Raw genomic sequence first — 16,227 nt, forward strand, 5'->3', positions numbered from 1 at the left:
GTTATCAAACAGGATGGGGTCGTTTTAAAACACGGAAAACTGAAGCAATATTTACGCTCTGTGTATTTTGTAGTATGAGTAAGGTCATCATACTCGTGAAGCTCTCACGACCCTCAGGGAGAGTTAATGTCCACTGAGTTCTCAGCCAGAGGCTCAGTGCTCGGATGTAGCACAGCAGCAGCCCCTTTCTCTGCAGAAGCCACTCTTTGGCCTTGTCCCATAGGAGTCATTTTCGTGGAAAACATGGACATCTATTAGCAGTTCTAAATAAGCCAGAGCCGAGTACAAATATTTGTAACGAAGTTGGTAGGCTACACTCTCAGATCTGTGCTTTCTTTTTAGCTGGTTTTTACCAATTACAAGACTTGGAAAATGGAAGACACATCTGCCTGTTTAGTCTGCATTCATTTAAAACATTTGCTAGTTTAATTTGATAATTGCAAATTTTCTTTTTTTTTTTTTTCCTCTGTCCTTGTGATGAGCGTGTTTTATGGAAGAATGATGTTGCATGCGGACTAGGAGATTTTGCACAGCATTACAAAACACCACGTAAACCATCAAGCAGGCCATTCAATAGCGTTTCTTCATTTTATAAAGGTTTTATAAGGCTTAGCTTTTCTAAAGCACAAGGCTCCCCTGCCCTGCCAGCTGAGGATACACGTTCTCCTCTGGCTTGTGATGAGGTGGGTTGAGGGTTGAGTACTCCTCCAAATGGCACCACAGGGTACATGCCGATGGTGAGACGCTGACAGAGCCCCGTGAGGCAGCCCATCCATGTAGCACAAAGCCCGTGTGCCCTCGGACCAGGCACACGGCTCATGGTTTTATGCTTACTGCTAGACATTGCAAGAGAGAACTGTTGCTCCTGGGGGCCATTTAGTACTTGATTTGCATGTGTGCACTCATGTCTGGGTTGCAAGGGATATGTGTTTGTGCTTAGACTTTGCAAGCACCATGGCGTAAAGAGTGAAGATACTGCTGCACCACTGCATTGGTTTGTGCCACAGTAACTGCTTGTGCTTGGTAGTGTTTTGTTGGTATTAGTAGGCTTTTACACCTAATGGATATTTTTAGTATTCATGTTGTGCTTTGATTTTTTTTCCCCTTTGCTTTGTTCTATCTCTAACCTGAAAATTATTCCTAAATACAAAGGCCTATATGAAGTCCTATCACAGTCTTAAATTAGCAGAGCTCCTCCTCCCCTACCTCCTCTCCAGTGAAGAAAAGTTATAAGGGAAGAATGTGATTATAGGTCTCTCCTGTCTTCTCCCTGGTTCTAGTATAATCGAGATCACAGTCCAGGCTCATCATACAAAGATCATACTAAATGCTTTTGTTTAATATTTAGCTCACTCAGGACCTGCATGCACAATTACAAGTTGGCTCTCTGTTTTTATGAATAATGCTTAAAGCAAAAGAATTAATTGTTACAAAGGCCATTTACCTTTATCATTTTAGATTTTCATTTCATTTTCTCATTATCAAAAGTGTCCATGAGATGAGTGATCTGATATGTGATCCAAAATATATGTGATAGAAGGGTAATACTCTTTAGTACTTTCTTCTTGTTGCCTCCCATTTGCTAATTGGGCTTTAAGACAATGCAGAATTAACTTTGATCTATGTTAAGATATATTTAAATGAGACCTAGATGACAATGTGAAGTGAGTCATCTTCTCTTTCCTGTTAAGCCTTCTTACAGGAGTCCAAAATTAAAAACAACCTAGACTCAAAGACATTTAATCATCAATTTGAAAGTAGCTAGAAAGCTATCTTTCTGAATTGTTGGACTGAAGAAGGATTTTGGAGTGTGGTGTCTATGGTCCAGTGGGCCAAATACACATGAATTTTAGGAGTTACATTTAATTGTTTTAGCTAGTTTAGTGGGTACAATCCTCATTTATCTTTTCAGTTTCAAAAGACCTTGTGACCATAGTAAAATACTAAGAACACTCAGGCCAGATCCTTGTACAGAAAATATACTACTGGGTATATTGAAAGTCATACAGCAAAGATAACTTCTAAAGTCCATATAGACGCATTGACTGTATATGAGTTTTCTGTGCACAGGCTGATTGTCTGGCAAATTGTATTCTTCCATGCATGCGTTTTGGAAGCCCTTAGATATTACGTGGTTTTGATAGATTTCTGTAAAAGTCCTCATCTGTTATTTCAAGTGGAAAGACGTAAATGTTATCTGTAAGCTGTTAGGTGGGTGATCCTAATGCATTTTAAGTGACTGGAAGACAAGAAATTATATTTGATGGCATTTGGGTATTAGAATTGTTCCAAGTACTAATTTCTAGATGATGCAGATGAAAAAAATGTCATTTGTGTGTCTTTGTTCTGTCTTTATAAATGTTTTTCTTTAAATAGAAAATAAAGTTGCCAGTTTGCAAAATTAATTTCCATCCACAAATCAGTCTCTGTCAGCACCAAGAAAAAAGTGTCCGCAATCCTTTTTTCTTAAAAACAAAACAAAACCCAAAAATGTTTATTTTATACTAGCTGTCTGTGACAACAGGGAATAGTCTTGTAGAAACGTAGCAATTTGCCTTGTTTAGCACGATAGATATTTTTGTACATAATTTTTCATGTGCAGGATTTGGGCTGATGTCGACAAAATTAAATTCATAAAACTGAAATTACCAATGGTACTCCAAATCCCTGCATATGCAAATGCAGTCCAAGCAAACTGGATTTTCTTTTGTTTGTTTTTAGCTTTTTTTTTTTTTTTTTTTTTAAATCTCACAGCATCGTTATAGTAAGTTTGTCTGTTGTTTTCAGGTTGATCCCCTGTTTACAGTGCCTGCACCTCCACCTCCGATTTCCAGCAGTATCACACCTCAGATTCTGCCTTCCTACTTTTCCCCATCTTCATCCAATATTGCAGCACCAGTCGAGCAGCTTTTGGTACGGACTCGTTCAGTGGGTGTAAATACTTGTGAGATTGGAGTTGTAACAGAACCCGAATGCCTTGGACCCTGTGAGCCTGGGACCAGCGTGAACTTGGAAGGAATTGTGTGGCATGAAACCGAAGAAGGTAAATTGTTTTTTCCACTAGGCTTGTCTGTTAGATACATTAACAAGGAGGAGATTCTGCCTGGGTACTGTGCAGGGGCTTGCTTGTCTATTGGGATATCATAATGTACAGTGGCAGACACAGCTGCTAGCTAAGCTAGTGTGTTTTTCTTTTAAAAACAAACAGCAGGTTTTTATTTTTTAAGCAGTCATCTTTTTCCAAATGACCTGCCATGTAACCCCAATAAACAATAGAATTGTTTTGTATTTCTGTATTGAGAAATGCATATGAATAAAAATCTAACAGAATAGCATAAATATGCTGTTTAAATGCAAATCATGAGGAGAGTGAATATGAGAGGAGTGGATATGTGAATGTTTCAGATGAAAACTTAGAAAGCTGAGTATTTTGGATATCAGATACTACGATCAAAAATTCTGCCATTATATAATAACGGACGCCCCAGAGACCCTTCAGAAATTCTGTTTGATACTGTGACAATCATTTGCATTTTGGTTGTTTGAAACGTGGTTTAAGAGGAAAACATCCTTGTTCTAAGAGAGATGTTCCATCTGGTGAAGAAGTGCTATCTAAGCCAGACTGATTTCTTTAATACCCTTTGAAGGCATTTGGCCAAGTAGGAGTGCTGGAGAGCTTCGGGGAATTCTGAATGTTGATTGGCTATGATTTAGAACAAAGTAGAAAGAGGATTATGCTGTGATATGCAGATTTTTCCATTTTGGTTTTCAGAAGCTCATTATTATTCTCTTGTTAATATTAAAAATACTGCATGTATCCCCTAAACTACTGCGGTTTTTGTTTTGACAGTACTGGATTTCTCCAGTTATAGCTGCGTGAGAGTCTCCCTTTGATTACTCTTACATCTGTTTTGAGGATCGTTTAATTGTTAGTGGTCTACCACCGTCAACAGTGAGAACAAGATTATTTACTAAAGGATGTAATGAAAGAATACAGCGGTGCATTGCTTCGTGATAAATCCTGACATCCTGCAGACATACGTTTAATGGCATTTGGTCCTTTGCAGTGATACATAAGACCTCACCAAAGTGTTCTGCACTGTCCTGTGAAAAATCAATAGAGTCAGATTTACTCGCTTGTATATGCTTTCATCCATCCATCTTTCTCTCTATATGTCTACAGCAGATTCATAAGGTAGATTGATCCTCTTAGATTGTTTTTAAAGCACAATATAAATTCTGTTTTAAAATATCCCTGCAGAGATGACTGCCCATAGCAACTCCAGTTTTCCTTGACTGGCCTGTATTAACTGGAGCTGGAATGTGTGGGCGTTAACTGTGGTGACATTAAAGAGCAGTAGCTGTTAATAGTGTTATTCTTGCTGAATAAACTAAACTTCTGACCCCCACTGAATTTAAGAAGCCTGTCTTGTTAAAGGTTTGGCACCAGAAATGAAGTTTTAAAAAAAAAAAGTGTGTTCTGGTCACGATGACATTCCATTTACCAGTTTCTCAGCACTCCACTGGTTTAAAAGCTCTTGTTATTTAATAGAAATTAACTCCCTTAACCTTTTCCCGGTTTGTCTAAAACAATTTTCTGAAACAACTCAGAGTTCAATGACGGCATGTTTAAGTGTAATGGGTTTGAATGTGCCTGTTTTCACAGCTTTACAAATACTGTTTGGCAAGTCTACATCTATGAGTGAGTACAGTGATACATGCAGTGGGATTTTAAATGCTCTAGAACTGTAGCTAGAGTGTAGATTTAGCAACTGAAGATAATTGATAGGATTTTGTGTTGTACAGTTTGTACTGTGGTCTTGTATTGTTTCAGACTGCTTAACTGAAGAAAATATCGTAACTTGTATTCCGTTTTTCCTCCAAACCAGTGTTCACAATCAAGACTCTATTATGAAAAATGAGTTCTTGATTGGTTTTGCATTTTAATTGGGTTTTGACATTTGGGGCACACATATATGTATATATTTAGCTGTTTTCAAATTTTCTGACACATTCATGAAAGCAACTATGTAGCAGCTTGCATAAAGCCATTTCTGCCAAATTTTAGAAAACAGGGTGCAGATGGATCTTGTATTTGCCTTTAACAGAAGGATAATTATCAGATACTCGTTTTCTCTAGTTACGATTCTGACTTTAATTAGGCCAGAACACGACCTTAGCTAAAGTTGGTGTAGATCCAGAATACTCTAACCAAAATCATTGTAGCTGGTGAGATACAAAACCATCTTGTTGTTCATAATGTCCAATTGAAATATGAATTTCTTTTGTGATACCCGTATGTTTTTTCATGTTTACTCTCTTCACTGGTTTCCAAAGCCTAATAAAAACATTCATGCAGACTGACATCTATTTAGCTGTCTATAAATCAAATGGCTGTTTTAGGAAAAAAAATATACCACTACCACCAACAACAAGAAGCTAAGGTATGAAAATTTCTGACCTTGGCTTGTGTTTTGAGATATTTGAATTGTTTTGTATCTGATTTAGCCACTCTGTAAGATGAGTCGTAAGCTGATTAGAACAGGCTTGTAGGATGTCTGCATAACCACTATTGCATATGGGAACTGTGAACCAAATGTGCTGCTGAGCAGACATTGTATGCTGCAGCAGCTAGCATTCAGAATGCAAACACAGAAAGGATGTGGTGAACAGTTACTTAAAAAAAAAAAAAAAAAGGTAAAGTGAGTACAGGAAGGTGAAATCCAATGGTTTATATAGAACTCTTTGTTAATTCCGCCACATGCTTTCTAGAGGAAAAGATATTTTCTCAAGAATGCATGTTTTGAAGGTTTTCAGTATCTGAAGTAACCAGTTTTCTTTTAGGAATGTTGAAGTTCTGTTGCATTGTTTCTTCAGGGTCACAAGAAGGATGATGTTTGGTTTTATTACTTGTGTTTTTAAGAAAATTGCTCCAAAGGGGGGAAAAAAAGCACCCTTGGATTTCAGACAAAATCATGGCTGATCAAAGAGAGTGTTGTTACTAGAGCTCTTTTCATTTACTCCATGATAACCTATTCAGTTGATTTAATCGGCAGATATAATAAATCAGACTTTTTCCCAGAGTGTTTCAGTCTTAAGATGTGTATAGGTGAAGCTGGCATGTGAATTCTGTCACATTTTATTACAAGGCTTTGTAATTAACCACAGCTGTGGTGTTACTAATATAATTTCCTGAGAATGCCATTATCATGTGAGCATTTCTCAGTTGCATTATTCAGTTGTGTAGTGTTTAATTTCGATATATGTATCCTGCATGCATTTTCTTCAGTGTAACATCCTTGTTTAAATGACTTGAAAATGTATCTGAAGTGGTGTAAATGGTTGAAGAAGAAATTGTATGGAAGGAACTAGTTGAGGTTATCGTATAAGAGTGGAATGAGAAATGGTTATGGGCAAATCAACCTGAAAGTTTGCAGCTGATGTGGACATTTGATACCAGGAGCTACCATCCAGTAGCAGTAAAAATCCATCATAACAAGCAGCTTGGTAGTGTTACTGGGGTGTATTTTGTTGTTTGGTTCTTTCTGGGAAGCAACTGCTAAATGTCTGTATTTCCATACTGAGAAATAAGGTTTATCTAGAATCAGGTACTTGCTAAATGGTGTAATTATCTTCTGGGAAAACAGTTTTGAAGAGAGCAATTGTTTCTTACTGCCTGGAGGAAATAAAAATGACCCAGAAAAAAAGGAAACCACCAACCAACTTTCTAAATCGCTTAGAGCTCGCTTTTCTGTTTTCTCACACGCAGTTGCCCTGGGTCATGTCCTGTTTTTGGTTCAGCATCTAGTAATAGAGTTAGCCTTTAGATGTGAGAAGCACTAGTTCTGATGATGTCTTGTTTGCTTGAGAACTGTGTAGGAGACAGCCATCCGTCACCTTGCTGCCTTTGTGTGCAGAACAAGCTGTCAACACGCAGCGCTCGAGTTCTCGCATTGCTGCATCGACATTCTTCCTCTTGTGCAGCTTGGGTAAAACTTGCTGTTGTTCTTCAGTAATAAATAATGGAATAATGTGTTGGATTTTTTAAAGTGTTCGCTTGTTGATTTTATAATTCAAGACTAGTTGGCAGGTGTCAGAAACAGGAGTCTGAAGTTTGCTGTATTTTAATTATATTGGATCTCAGAAATGTGATGGGATCACCTCTACGGTGTTCCAGATCTATGCTAGCATCAGTTCTGACACTATTTTGCAGAAATTTCAAGGAGAAAGGAGAATACTTAGGTAACCCAGAGACATGCTGATACTTGTGGGTGGTTTTCTCAGCCATGTTTGCATCTAGGATGCATAGGTGTTGTTTTGAAAACATACCTGTTGCACAGAACTAAGGTTAATTCCTCCTTGCCGTACTAGGTGGTGTTGGTTTTGCAAAATGCTGTTTTGAAAGAACACAGTCTGTTTTAAATGTCTTTGGTTATGTATGTGTTCATACACGTGTGTATAAGTAAGGGTGTGTATGTGAGTATAGAAATAGCATTAGAAGAATGAAAAGTAGTCAGGCTGCCTCTGATTCCCCTTAGCAATATTTTGTGGTTTAACAACCACATCTTCCTACTTTCACATATGCAAAGGCATGATGAAACAATGAAACCTGTAATGTCGAAAGCACTGTCAAATATATAAGTAAACAGATGCAGAAATTAGATTTTTTTCTAATCTGTTTTATCAAAGAACCTTACGAGAATACATGAAAATCCAGATAAATGTGGTTAATCAAGACTGTTGTCTTGAGCTCAGGCAAGGATTATAGAGCGAGGTAATGTCATTTATTAAACCATGCAATGCAGTTGGAAAAAACGGATAAGCTTTCAAGCTGGGTGCATTTGTATTCTGCCCTTTATGTGTAATGTTGAGCATTAACTTGCTGCATACAGGAAGTAGCAGCTTGGTATTCTTAACCACCATGTTCAGTACAGAACTGAAAGACAGTGGGTATTTTTATGGGAGAGAAGCACAAAGATGTTCTCTGTTCAAACATCATGCTTGGTTTTGTCTGTGTTAGGGAGAAGCAGCTCATGGAGGAGATAGGTGTTCCCTTCATGTAGCTAGCCAAAAAAGCTAAACCCAGCTTTTTTCTGCAGTTAGGAGAGCCATCAGCTGACATGTATGAGTGCCAGCCAGTATCATCAAAATGTATGTGACCACAAAAAGCCTGCACAGGTGTTTATATTTAGAGATGTTACGTTTTACTGTTCCTCTTTCTCTTGTCTGTGAGATCCAGAGCCAGTAAATGAATGGACTTAACAAAGCCTGAAATATATAATTGTTTGTAGAGCTCTGCTGCCCCACTGGATTAGGTAAGGTACATGGAGTCTGACGCTTGGCGTGCATCACATAGAAACTCATAGCACACGAGAAATGCAAAGACAGTGTTGTGTTTTATGGAAACTGTACCTATGTTGCAAGAGACATCTGGGAGGTCATGCTTTGTGTCCTAGAGACAATGGAGGCTGTCTGAGAAAAGTTTTTAAGAGTTTAATTTTACAGGACTTGGACTGTGAGAGGGATTTAGGAGTAGGTGTGCTGAGGCTTGTTGGGTCTATGGGACCTTCTTGATCATAGAATCATAGAATATCCCGAGTTGGAAGGGACCCATAAGGATCATCAAGTCCAACTCTTGGCACTGCACAGGTCTGCCCAAAGTTTAGACCATGTGACCATGAGTGCACAGTCCAATCACTTTTTAAATTCAGACAGGGTTGGTGCAGTGACTATGTCCCTGGGGAGCCTGTTCCAGTGTGCGACCACCCTCTCGGTGAAGAACCTCTTCCTGATGTCCAGCCTAAACTTCCCCCGCCTCAGCTTAACACCATTCCCGTGGGTCCTATCACTGGTGTTTACAGTGAATAGGTCACCTGCCTCTCCACTCCCCTTCGCGGGGAAGTTGTAGACCGAGATGAGGTCCCCCCTCAGCCTCCTCTTCTCCAGGCTGAACAGGCCTGGTGACCTCAGCCGCTCCTCATATGTCTTCCCCTCTAGGCCCTTCACCATCTTCGTCACCCTCCTCTGGACACTCCAACAGTTTAATGTCCTTTTTGTACTGTGATGCCCAGAACTGCACACAGTACTCGAGGTGAGGCTGCACCAGCACAGAGTAGAGCGGGACAATCGCTTCCCTCGACCGACAAGCAATGCCATGCTTGATGCATCCCAGGATACGGTTGGCCTTCCTGGCTGCCAGGGCACACTGCTGGCTCATATTCAACTTGCTGTCAACCACAACCCCCAGGTCCCTCTCTGCGGGGCTGCTCCCCAGTGACTCATTGCCCAGTCTGTACGTATAGCCAGGGTTGCCCTGTCCCAGGTGCAGGACCCGGCACTTGCCTTTGTTAAACTTCATGTGGTTGGTTGATCACCTCACCATTGTGCCTGTCCTTACAGTGTAAGTGCTTGTTAATGGATGTGAATCCTGATGTTGTTATATAACTGGCTTCTGCAGTGTTTCTCGTGTGTTTGTCTGCAGCACGTAGTGCAGGCCTCTTTGGGAGGCAAGGAGTGCTCGGACTAAGCCAGTATAGCGTTAGTTGCATTTTGACATACTTTATTCTTGTGGCATGTCTGTAGCAAAAATGCTTATGCTGAGACAACCAAAAAGGGAACTCTCTGGCTGAACAAACTGTTACGTGCACCCTTCAGTTTCCCAATTAGTCTGCTACTTCTCCTCTGTTTGATAGTGTTTTCACCTTAAATAATTGAAGCGAATAATAATTTTAGGGGCAAACCCCTGTGTTATCCACAGAAGCTACTTAAAGTGTTTTTAAGCCATTGGGACCAGCTCTTATGAGCCAGGTGTACACAGCTGAGTTGATGTGACTTTAATGAGTTGCCATGAATCAGCCAGCCTACGATAACCAAACTTTTGTGGGCTCTTAGTTCACAGCAAACAGTAGATAAATGGTGTCAGTATAAACCTTCTCAGTGAAGGAGAGATGCAAAATAGATTATAAATGTTCCCTGCTGGCAGAGCTATAGGTCAGAAGGAGATATTTTGACCTCAAGTTTAATTCTGATTCTTTTACAGAACACTCCTTTTTTCAGAAATGCTCAACTACTTGTTCATTTGAACAGTAATTTAAGTTTAAGGCTATTTGTTTAGGTAATAGAATGCATCACATGTTAGTGAATTTCTGTAATAGAAAAAAAAGAGAAAAAGATGAGATGAAAACAGAACCACTATGAATTTCCAGCTTTCTTAACACAGTGGAGAAATTCAGCTAGTTCATTGCCCCTTCCATTCCTTCCTTACACCATTGCTTCAGATCAGCAAACATGTAAATAGGCTGTTACGTTAAATGTTAAATTTGGTTTCTAAATGTCAGCTTTCCTCCTTGAACATACGCACACTGCAGGCTCTAAGTAGTGCTAGTCCTACAGCATTGTTTACAGACGCTGTGCATCTCTAAGGCTCGGGGGGGGGGGGGGGTGCGTAATTTGTTTACTGCCCAGTGCTCATCTTGTTGCTCCGCGCTTAGGGATAGAGATGTGATGCTAAGCAGAGCACAGCCGTAGTTCAGTTGCAGTAACTGACCGAGAGTATCCTAAGTGTCTTATTTATCCAGGTTAGTAACAGCCAGTTTGTCTGCAGCGAGCTGGTAAATGCCACATTTTACAGCTCAGTGAGGTTGGGTGCAACCATCTTGGTATAACCCCAGGCAGAGGATGAAAAAAAACACAAAACCATCCAAATTCCAGACAATGCTTACATAAAAAGCTGCGTCTTGGCAGACTGCTACAGAGGAAGACTCCCTGCTCTGCTTGTACATACATAGAAAACTATCCCTTTTACAAACAAGCATATGGGGGCAGGGAGGGTGCATAGAAAAAGGAAGGAGGATAATTGAGGTTGGAAACATTTGCTTGGAGCTATTTGAATGTGAAACTGAGCCTGCTCAAGCAGTGAGGTTATGAAGACTGAAGGAGTTGCTTTAAGAAAAGCAAGAGTTTTGAGCATTTACTGCTCAAAAGCAAAATCTCAATAGCAGCAGATTGCTTAGAAATGAGACCATTCCAGTACAAAATACTTGCAACATGTGGTGTTTGGATTTCTGGATAGCAGGGGGGAGAGATTGACTGCTAATAAAGAAAGTGTGTATGCGTGCAAGTGTTTTCTTACTGAATAAATATCACTGGAGTGAGGAATACAAGCATGACTGAAATGATATCTTTAACTGGTGTGGCTCAGGGATTAAACCACTTATTTAAAGATGTTCTCACAGTCACTCAAATTTTGTACATAGTTTAACTAGTTCGGACAAGCTGTGGTCTTCTAGTTTTGCTACGCTCCTATGTATTGCTTATGCTGTAGAGGGTGGTGAATGAGAATTCTCTCTGTTACGGGACTATGTTTTCACTAACTCAGATAAATACCAGTTTAATAAAAGAATCAAATCTTTAATAAAAGATTTAAGATATATCTTAAAATACGTATATAAACTGTGTAGCAGAAAGATGCTTTTGGCATTGAGATTAGCTTGCATGCACAAGACCAGTGTGTAGCCTAACATGCAGTTTTTCATTTTTTAGAATCAGTGGAAACGTACATTTTGTCACCCCGAGTGTATATTCATAATTCTTTCCAATTGTTATGATGTGGTAATAACTAGCTCTAGTCTGGAATTTTTGGTGACAATCCAAAAAATGGAACAAAAACCTCATTTTAAGAATTTTGAACAGTGAAGAGGTCTTTGGCCTGCGTGGTTACTAAAAGATTACAGTTTGTTTTTATTCTGAGACAGGTAGAGAGGAAAGGTAGAGGTTGAGTGTGAAGACAAAGAGTAGAATATCGAAAAAGAAAAGCTCAAGGGAAACAGCTTTCTTGATTTAGACTAAAAAACTAGCTCTAGATTTATTAAAGCCAGCATTGCAATGGAAACCACAATTGAGATTCATCAATTTTATATCCCCAACTCCGTGAGATTTAAGGGAATAAATAGCACCTGGGAAAAAAAAAAAAAAAGGTCATAGAACTAGTTACACCCTGAATTTACTACCCCGGTTAAGGATTCAATTGTTAAAAAATAAATTAATTAAAGAGGTATTTAAGAAAAGCCTTCTTTTTTCCCTACATTTTTTTGACAGATGTCAATTGTTAAGCTTCCTTGGGAAATTTCCTAGGGCTTTGCTTTATGTGGTATTTTAGTATACTTAAGTGATTTTGTTTTGTCTGAAGTCTTTTGTTTGTTTGTTTGTTTCTGTATAGTCATAACACCTAGAACAGCCTATTGGCTTTTTTTCCAGTGACTTAGCCAGTGGTATAGAGGTCTCCAAAAAATGGAGCTGAAGTTAATTGTAGGTAGATGTCAGCTCTTAACACTGAGGACGAGTGTTGTGGAGAAGCAGTTCCAGATCAATCTTCAGTTACTCTAGAGATGTTTTTTTTTTTTTTTTTCCCCTACTCACTTTAAAACTTCTGCATTTAAGTAGGTTGAAACAAGTAATTATGTTCTACTGCCTGTTTACTTTCCCCTACAGTGACTGAACCTATACTTCTTAACCTTGTATTCACACAGAGCTGGCTTTTGTGGATCTTTTAAAGCCTGAGGCTGTGTGACAACCCGCCGACCCCCCCCCCCCCCCCCCCCCCCCCGGAGTTAGGAGATTTTAGAAGTAGAAAGAACAGTCTCAGGTTTCACTAAGGGAGCAGTTTTCCTTAGGGAAGAGATTAGCTGATGTCAATTTGTAGAGGAGTCAGTAACACATTTTGCTCTAATGTGTGTTACCGATTTTAAAAAAGGTTCACTTTTTAGGTTATTCACTACAATTTTATTAAAGTTCTGAAAAGTGTTTCTGTAGGTTCTGTCATTAATGAAAAAGTTTTGTAAGAAATTAATTTTTGCTTCTTCAGAAATTTTGTTCAAGCCACTCTTGGTGGCTATGAAACCAGTACAAGTTTGTCTGCCTCCAAACCAGTTTCATCAAAAGAACCTTCAGCTATCAGTTAATTTCATTCAGTTGGAGATTAAGAAGCATCACTGGTTATAAACTTGAGCAATTAAAAAAAAAAAAAGAGAAAGGTGGACAAATCATCCAAGGTTGGAACTGTTCCCAGCTAGGGACCTTTGTTAGCCATAGTAAAACCTGAAGGTCAATCAGTGGAAGCTACTGTTTGTTACTTAATTAAAAAAAAATATATATTTTTATATGAATTCTTTAATAGGGAAACAACATTTCGTTCATGGTTCACATGGATTTGAAAAGTCTTTCATTTTTCCTTTAGTGTGTGAAGGAAAGAAAAAGTCTTTTTGTTAGTCTTATAAAAATTAAGAATTCAGTATTTATAAGCACATCAGATCTCTTAAGTGGCTATATAGTTTAGTTCTTTGACAGTAGCCACTCTCTGAATTTTCTCAACACAGCCAATTTTTTGCACACCCCAGCTAAGCCCAATTTCCTCCAGAGTGGAGTGTTGCTTACCGTGGGAGGGAAAGGCCTTGGTTTTTGAAACATAATGGCATATTTTGTTTCTTATTAAACTGGCTAGTCAGCCTGTTTTGGCAACAGCTTTAGTCCAGAAAATGTTCAAACATAATTTTAGTGACAAGGGAAAAGAAGGCAGCAAAGTTGTGCTCACAAATGCTGGTACAAGGCAGAGACTTCTCCCCAGTGCTTCCAACTTGGGCTGATCCAGCGTGTGAAAGCCTGAGGCACCCATTTAACAACATACGTTTTCTTCCAGCATAGTTCTTTTGCAAACTTCCCATAACAAACCTTCATGTGTTGCTTGAAAGTAGTCTCCTAGACTTTGTCTGTGTGTGTCAAAAGTTGTTCAGATCCGTTTCTTTGAGTTTTCCCTTCTCCAGAACATGAAGTTTTGGAGGCCTCAACCTCCATGTTGTTGTAAGGTACAGCTTCGTGCTGACCAGAGACGCTGTAGAAGTTCAGATTTACCAATTGGTGGTGCGTTTTTATGAAACAGGAACTGTAAGACTAAGTCAATTTCTTTGCTTTTATCTTGATTCTGTCCAATCAAGTTACTTACAAAATGAGTAAAAATATAGAGGGAGAGGGACTCCTCAGGGGTTTTGCTTCAAGACTGTAGGTGGTGATCAGGTTACAAATGGTTCTGTTGGTCTAGACAAGGAATTGACAGGAAATAACTTAGAGAAAATGTTTTTGTATCCCCAAAGAGTTGTCTTCAAGGGGCACAGTTAGTAATACTGTTGTGAAAACCAACCTCCATTTGGACAGACAGCTTGTTGCAGGCAAAGCTGCTAATTTGCTTTCAGCTTCAAGGAGATTTAGAGTCTTTGCATCGCTAACAGTAGCACACAATGTAATTGTTATCCTTCTGCTTAATCTTCAGTCTAGCTGCATTGGCTTGTTGTAGCTAGGAAGGGCTGGAATGTTTACTGAATTAGCTGAACCAGACAGCTTCTCTTGAAAGTTGCTCCGGGACTCCTCTGACTTTTTTGTATGTTACAAGAACACTCACTGTTCTTTTTGTGATTACATCTAGTCACAGAAACCCCACATAGAAAGGAAAATAAATTGGTGGGTATGAAAAGTAGGTGACAGAATTAATGTTCCTATACTGGCAACGTTACTCAGTTATTAGGGGCTGTCTGTAAATAACAGCTTTGCTTTCATCTATTTTCTGCCTCTTTCTTCCACAGAAGCAATTTTGTAACCCTACAATTTTTAAATACTTTAAAAAACCTAGCTGTATACCAGGAGATTTGTTTGCATTCCTATTATTCATTTTGGCAATGTTTGTGGACAGCAGCTGCTTACACTTTTCGAATTTGTGCCATTAACATACCACTGGTGTAAACCTAGCTTGATTCACCAAAAACACAATCTTCAGAAAAGGGATATAGCGTATCATTGTGCAATTAAATTATTTAGTCAGCCTGGTGGTTAAGCTTGGGTCAGCTTTGAAGGGTAAATTTCATTGCTGGGATACATTCTTGGCTATGAATGAATGCATGAATAATCTTTCTTTGAACCTTAAGATGCACAATAGACACAATAACTCTTGAGTTGAACTTTACAAGCAGAGCAGGCTGATTTATGGGCAGCTCTTGAAAGTGCTCCTAGTCAAATTATTTTTTAATCTGTGAAGTAGAAACCTGTAGTATATTAATTACTGTAAACCATTGCAATGGTAGACATAGAAAAGCTATGCAAGTCTATGGGCTTTTAATTTATAGATTAAAAGAAAAAATAATGATTTTGACAGGGTACACTGCAATAAACTGAGAATTACTTGTCATGGCTACAGCAGACAAATAGCTGAAGGTATTATCAGCCTCAGCTGCTCAGGCTGTTGATCTGTGTAGTTACCTCCCATTTAGGAGAAGCAACATCAGGGATTGCGTATGCTTCCCAGTGCCCGCAAGTTCACAAACCTGCATAAGCCAGTGCCAGTTTCATTTTACTTTAATAATGTGATTGGAAGTGACCAAGGATCTGGCATGCATTTGTTTCTACCCTTCCTGCTCCAAGGGCTGTAGCCTCAAGCAAAGGGTTGGGGCAGATATGCAAGAGCAGGTGACGTCTCCCACTACATCGAGACTTGGCTGAGCTCATCTGCTGGAGGGCTCAGTCTGCTGCAGGGATCAAGAGAGGTCTTTTTGTTATCAGCGATGACAGCTTGCTGCAGCACCTTTTCCATGGTTGGGGAGCGAGTTTATTTCTGAGCTGTTTTGTCTACATCGCGCTGTGCTAGGGCATTTATTGACCATTGTAAGGCATTCTGCATTACTGAAGTTGCATCATGGGAATTTTTTTTTAAGGAGTTCTCAGAATTAGTTGCAGAAGGAGCAATTTGATTTTATTCTCTGATAGTTAACAGACCAAGCAGATGGGAGAGCAGACCTGGAGTAGTTTCTCTGGCTAGCTGCCATGATTCTGTGAATTTTGATTTGTGTGGATATGTAACAGTTTTATTTTTTCCCTTTTTGGAAATGTATGCCCGTAAGTCTTTGGGAAATTAATCGTTGGTTTCCTGTGAAATGTGCACTTGTAAAACAAATGTTATAGCAATGTGCTGTGCAGACCCTGTGTTGTGTCAATTAGGAAGTGTGACATCAGCAAACTCCATAGGGTGTCAAAGGCTAAAGCACTTTTTAAAGCATCATTCCTTCCAAGCTCTCCAGAGCAAGCATTAAAAAATGACAGAAATTTGAACTGCAGTTCAATACAATTTTGTTTGACTCTGCCACTCAAAAGGAACAGCATTCGTCGTTCTGCCCAAATGAGATTTTTAAT

General features: G+C 39.2%; 1 protein-coding gene across 1 annotated transcript in view; it reads left to right on the forward strand.

Annotated features, from left to right (window-relative positions):
• The window catches only part of ZNF608 (zinc finger protein 608), a 78,563-nt gene that overhangs the window by 32,634 nt on the left and 29,702 nt on the right, over window positions 1-16,227 (forward strand). Inside the window, exon 2 of the mRNA XM_035567020.1 lies at window positions 2,788-3,043. Within this exon, the coding sequence (XP_035422913.1) occupies window positions 2,788-3,043 (256 nt within the window). The remainder of the gene's footprint in view (window positions 1-2,787; window positions 3,044-16,227) is intronic.

Source organism: Cygnus atratus, chromosome Z, assembly GCF_013377495.2.
Source record: "Cygnus atratus isolate AKBS03 ecotype Queensland, Australia chromosome Z, CAtr_DNAZoo_HiC_assembly, whole genome shotgun sequence".
Classification (NCBI taxonomy): Eukaryota; Metazoa; Chordata; class Aves; order Anseriformes; family Anatidae; genus Cygnus; species Cygnus atratus.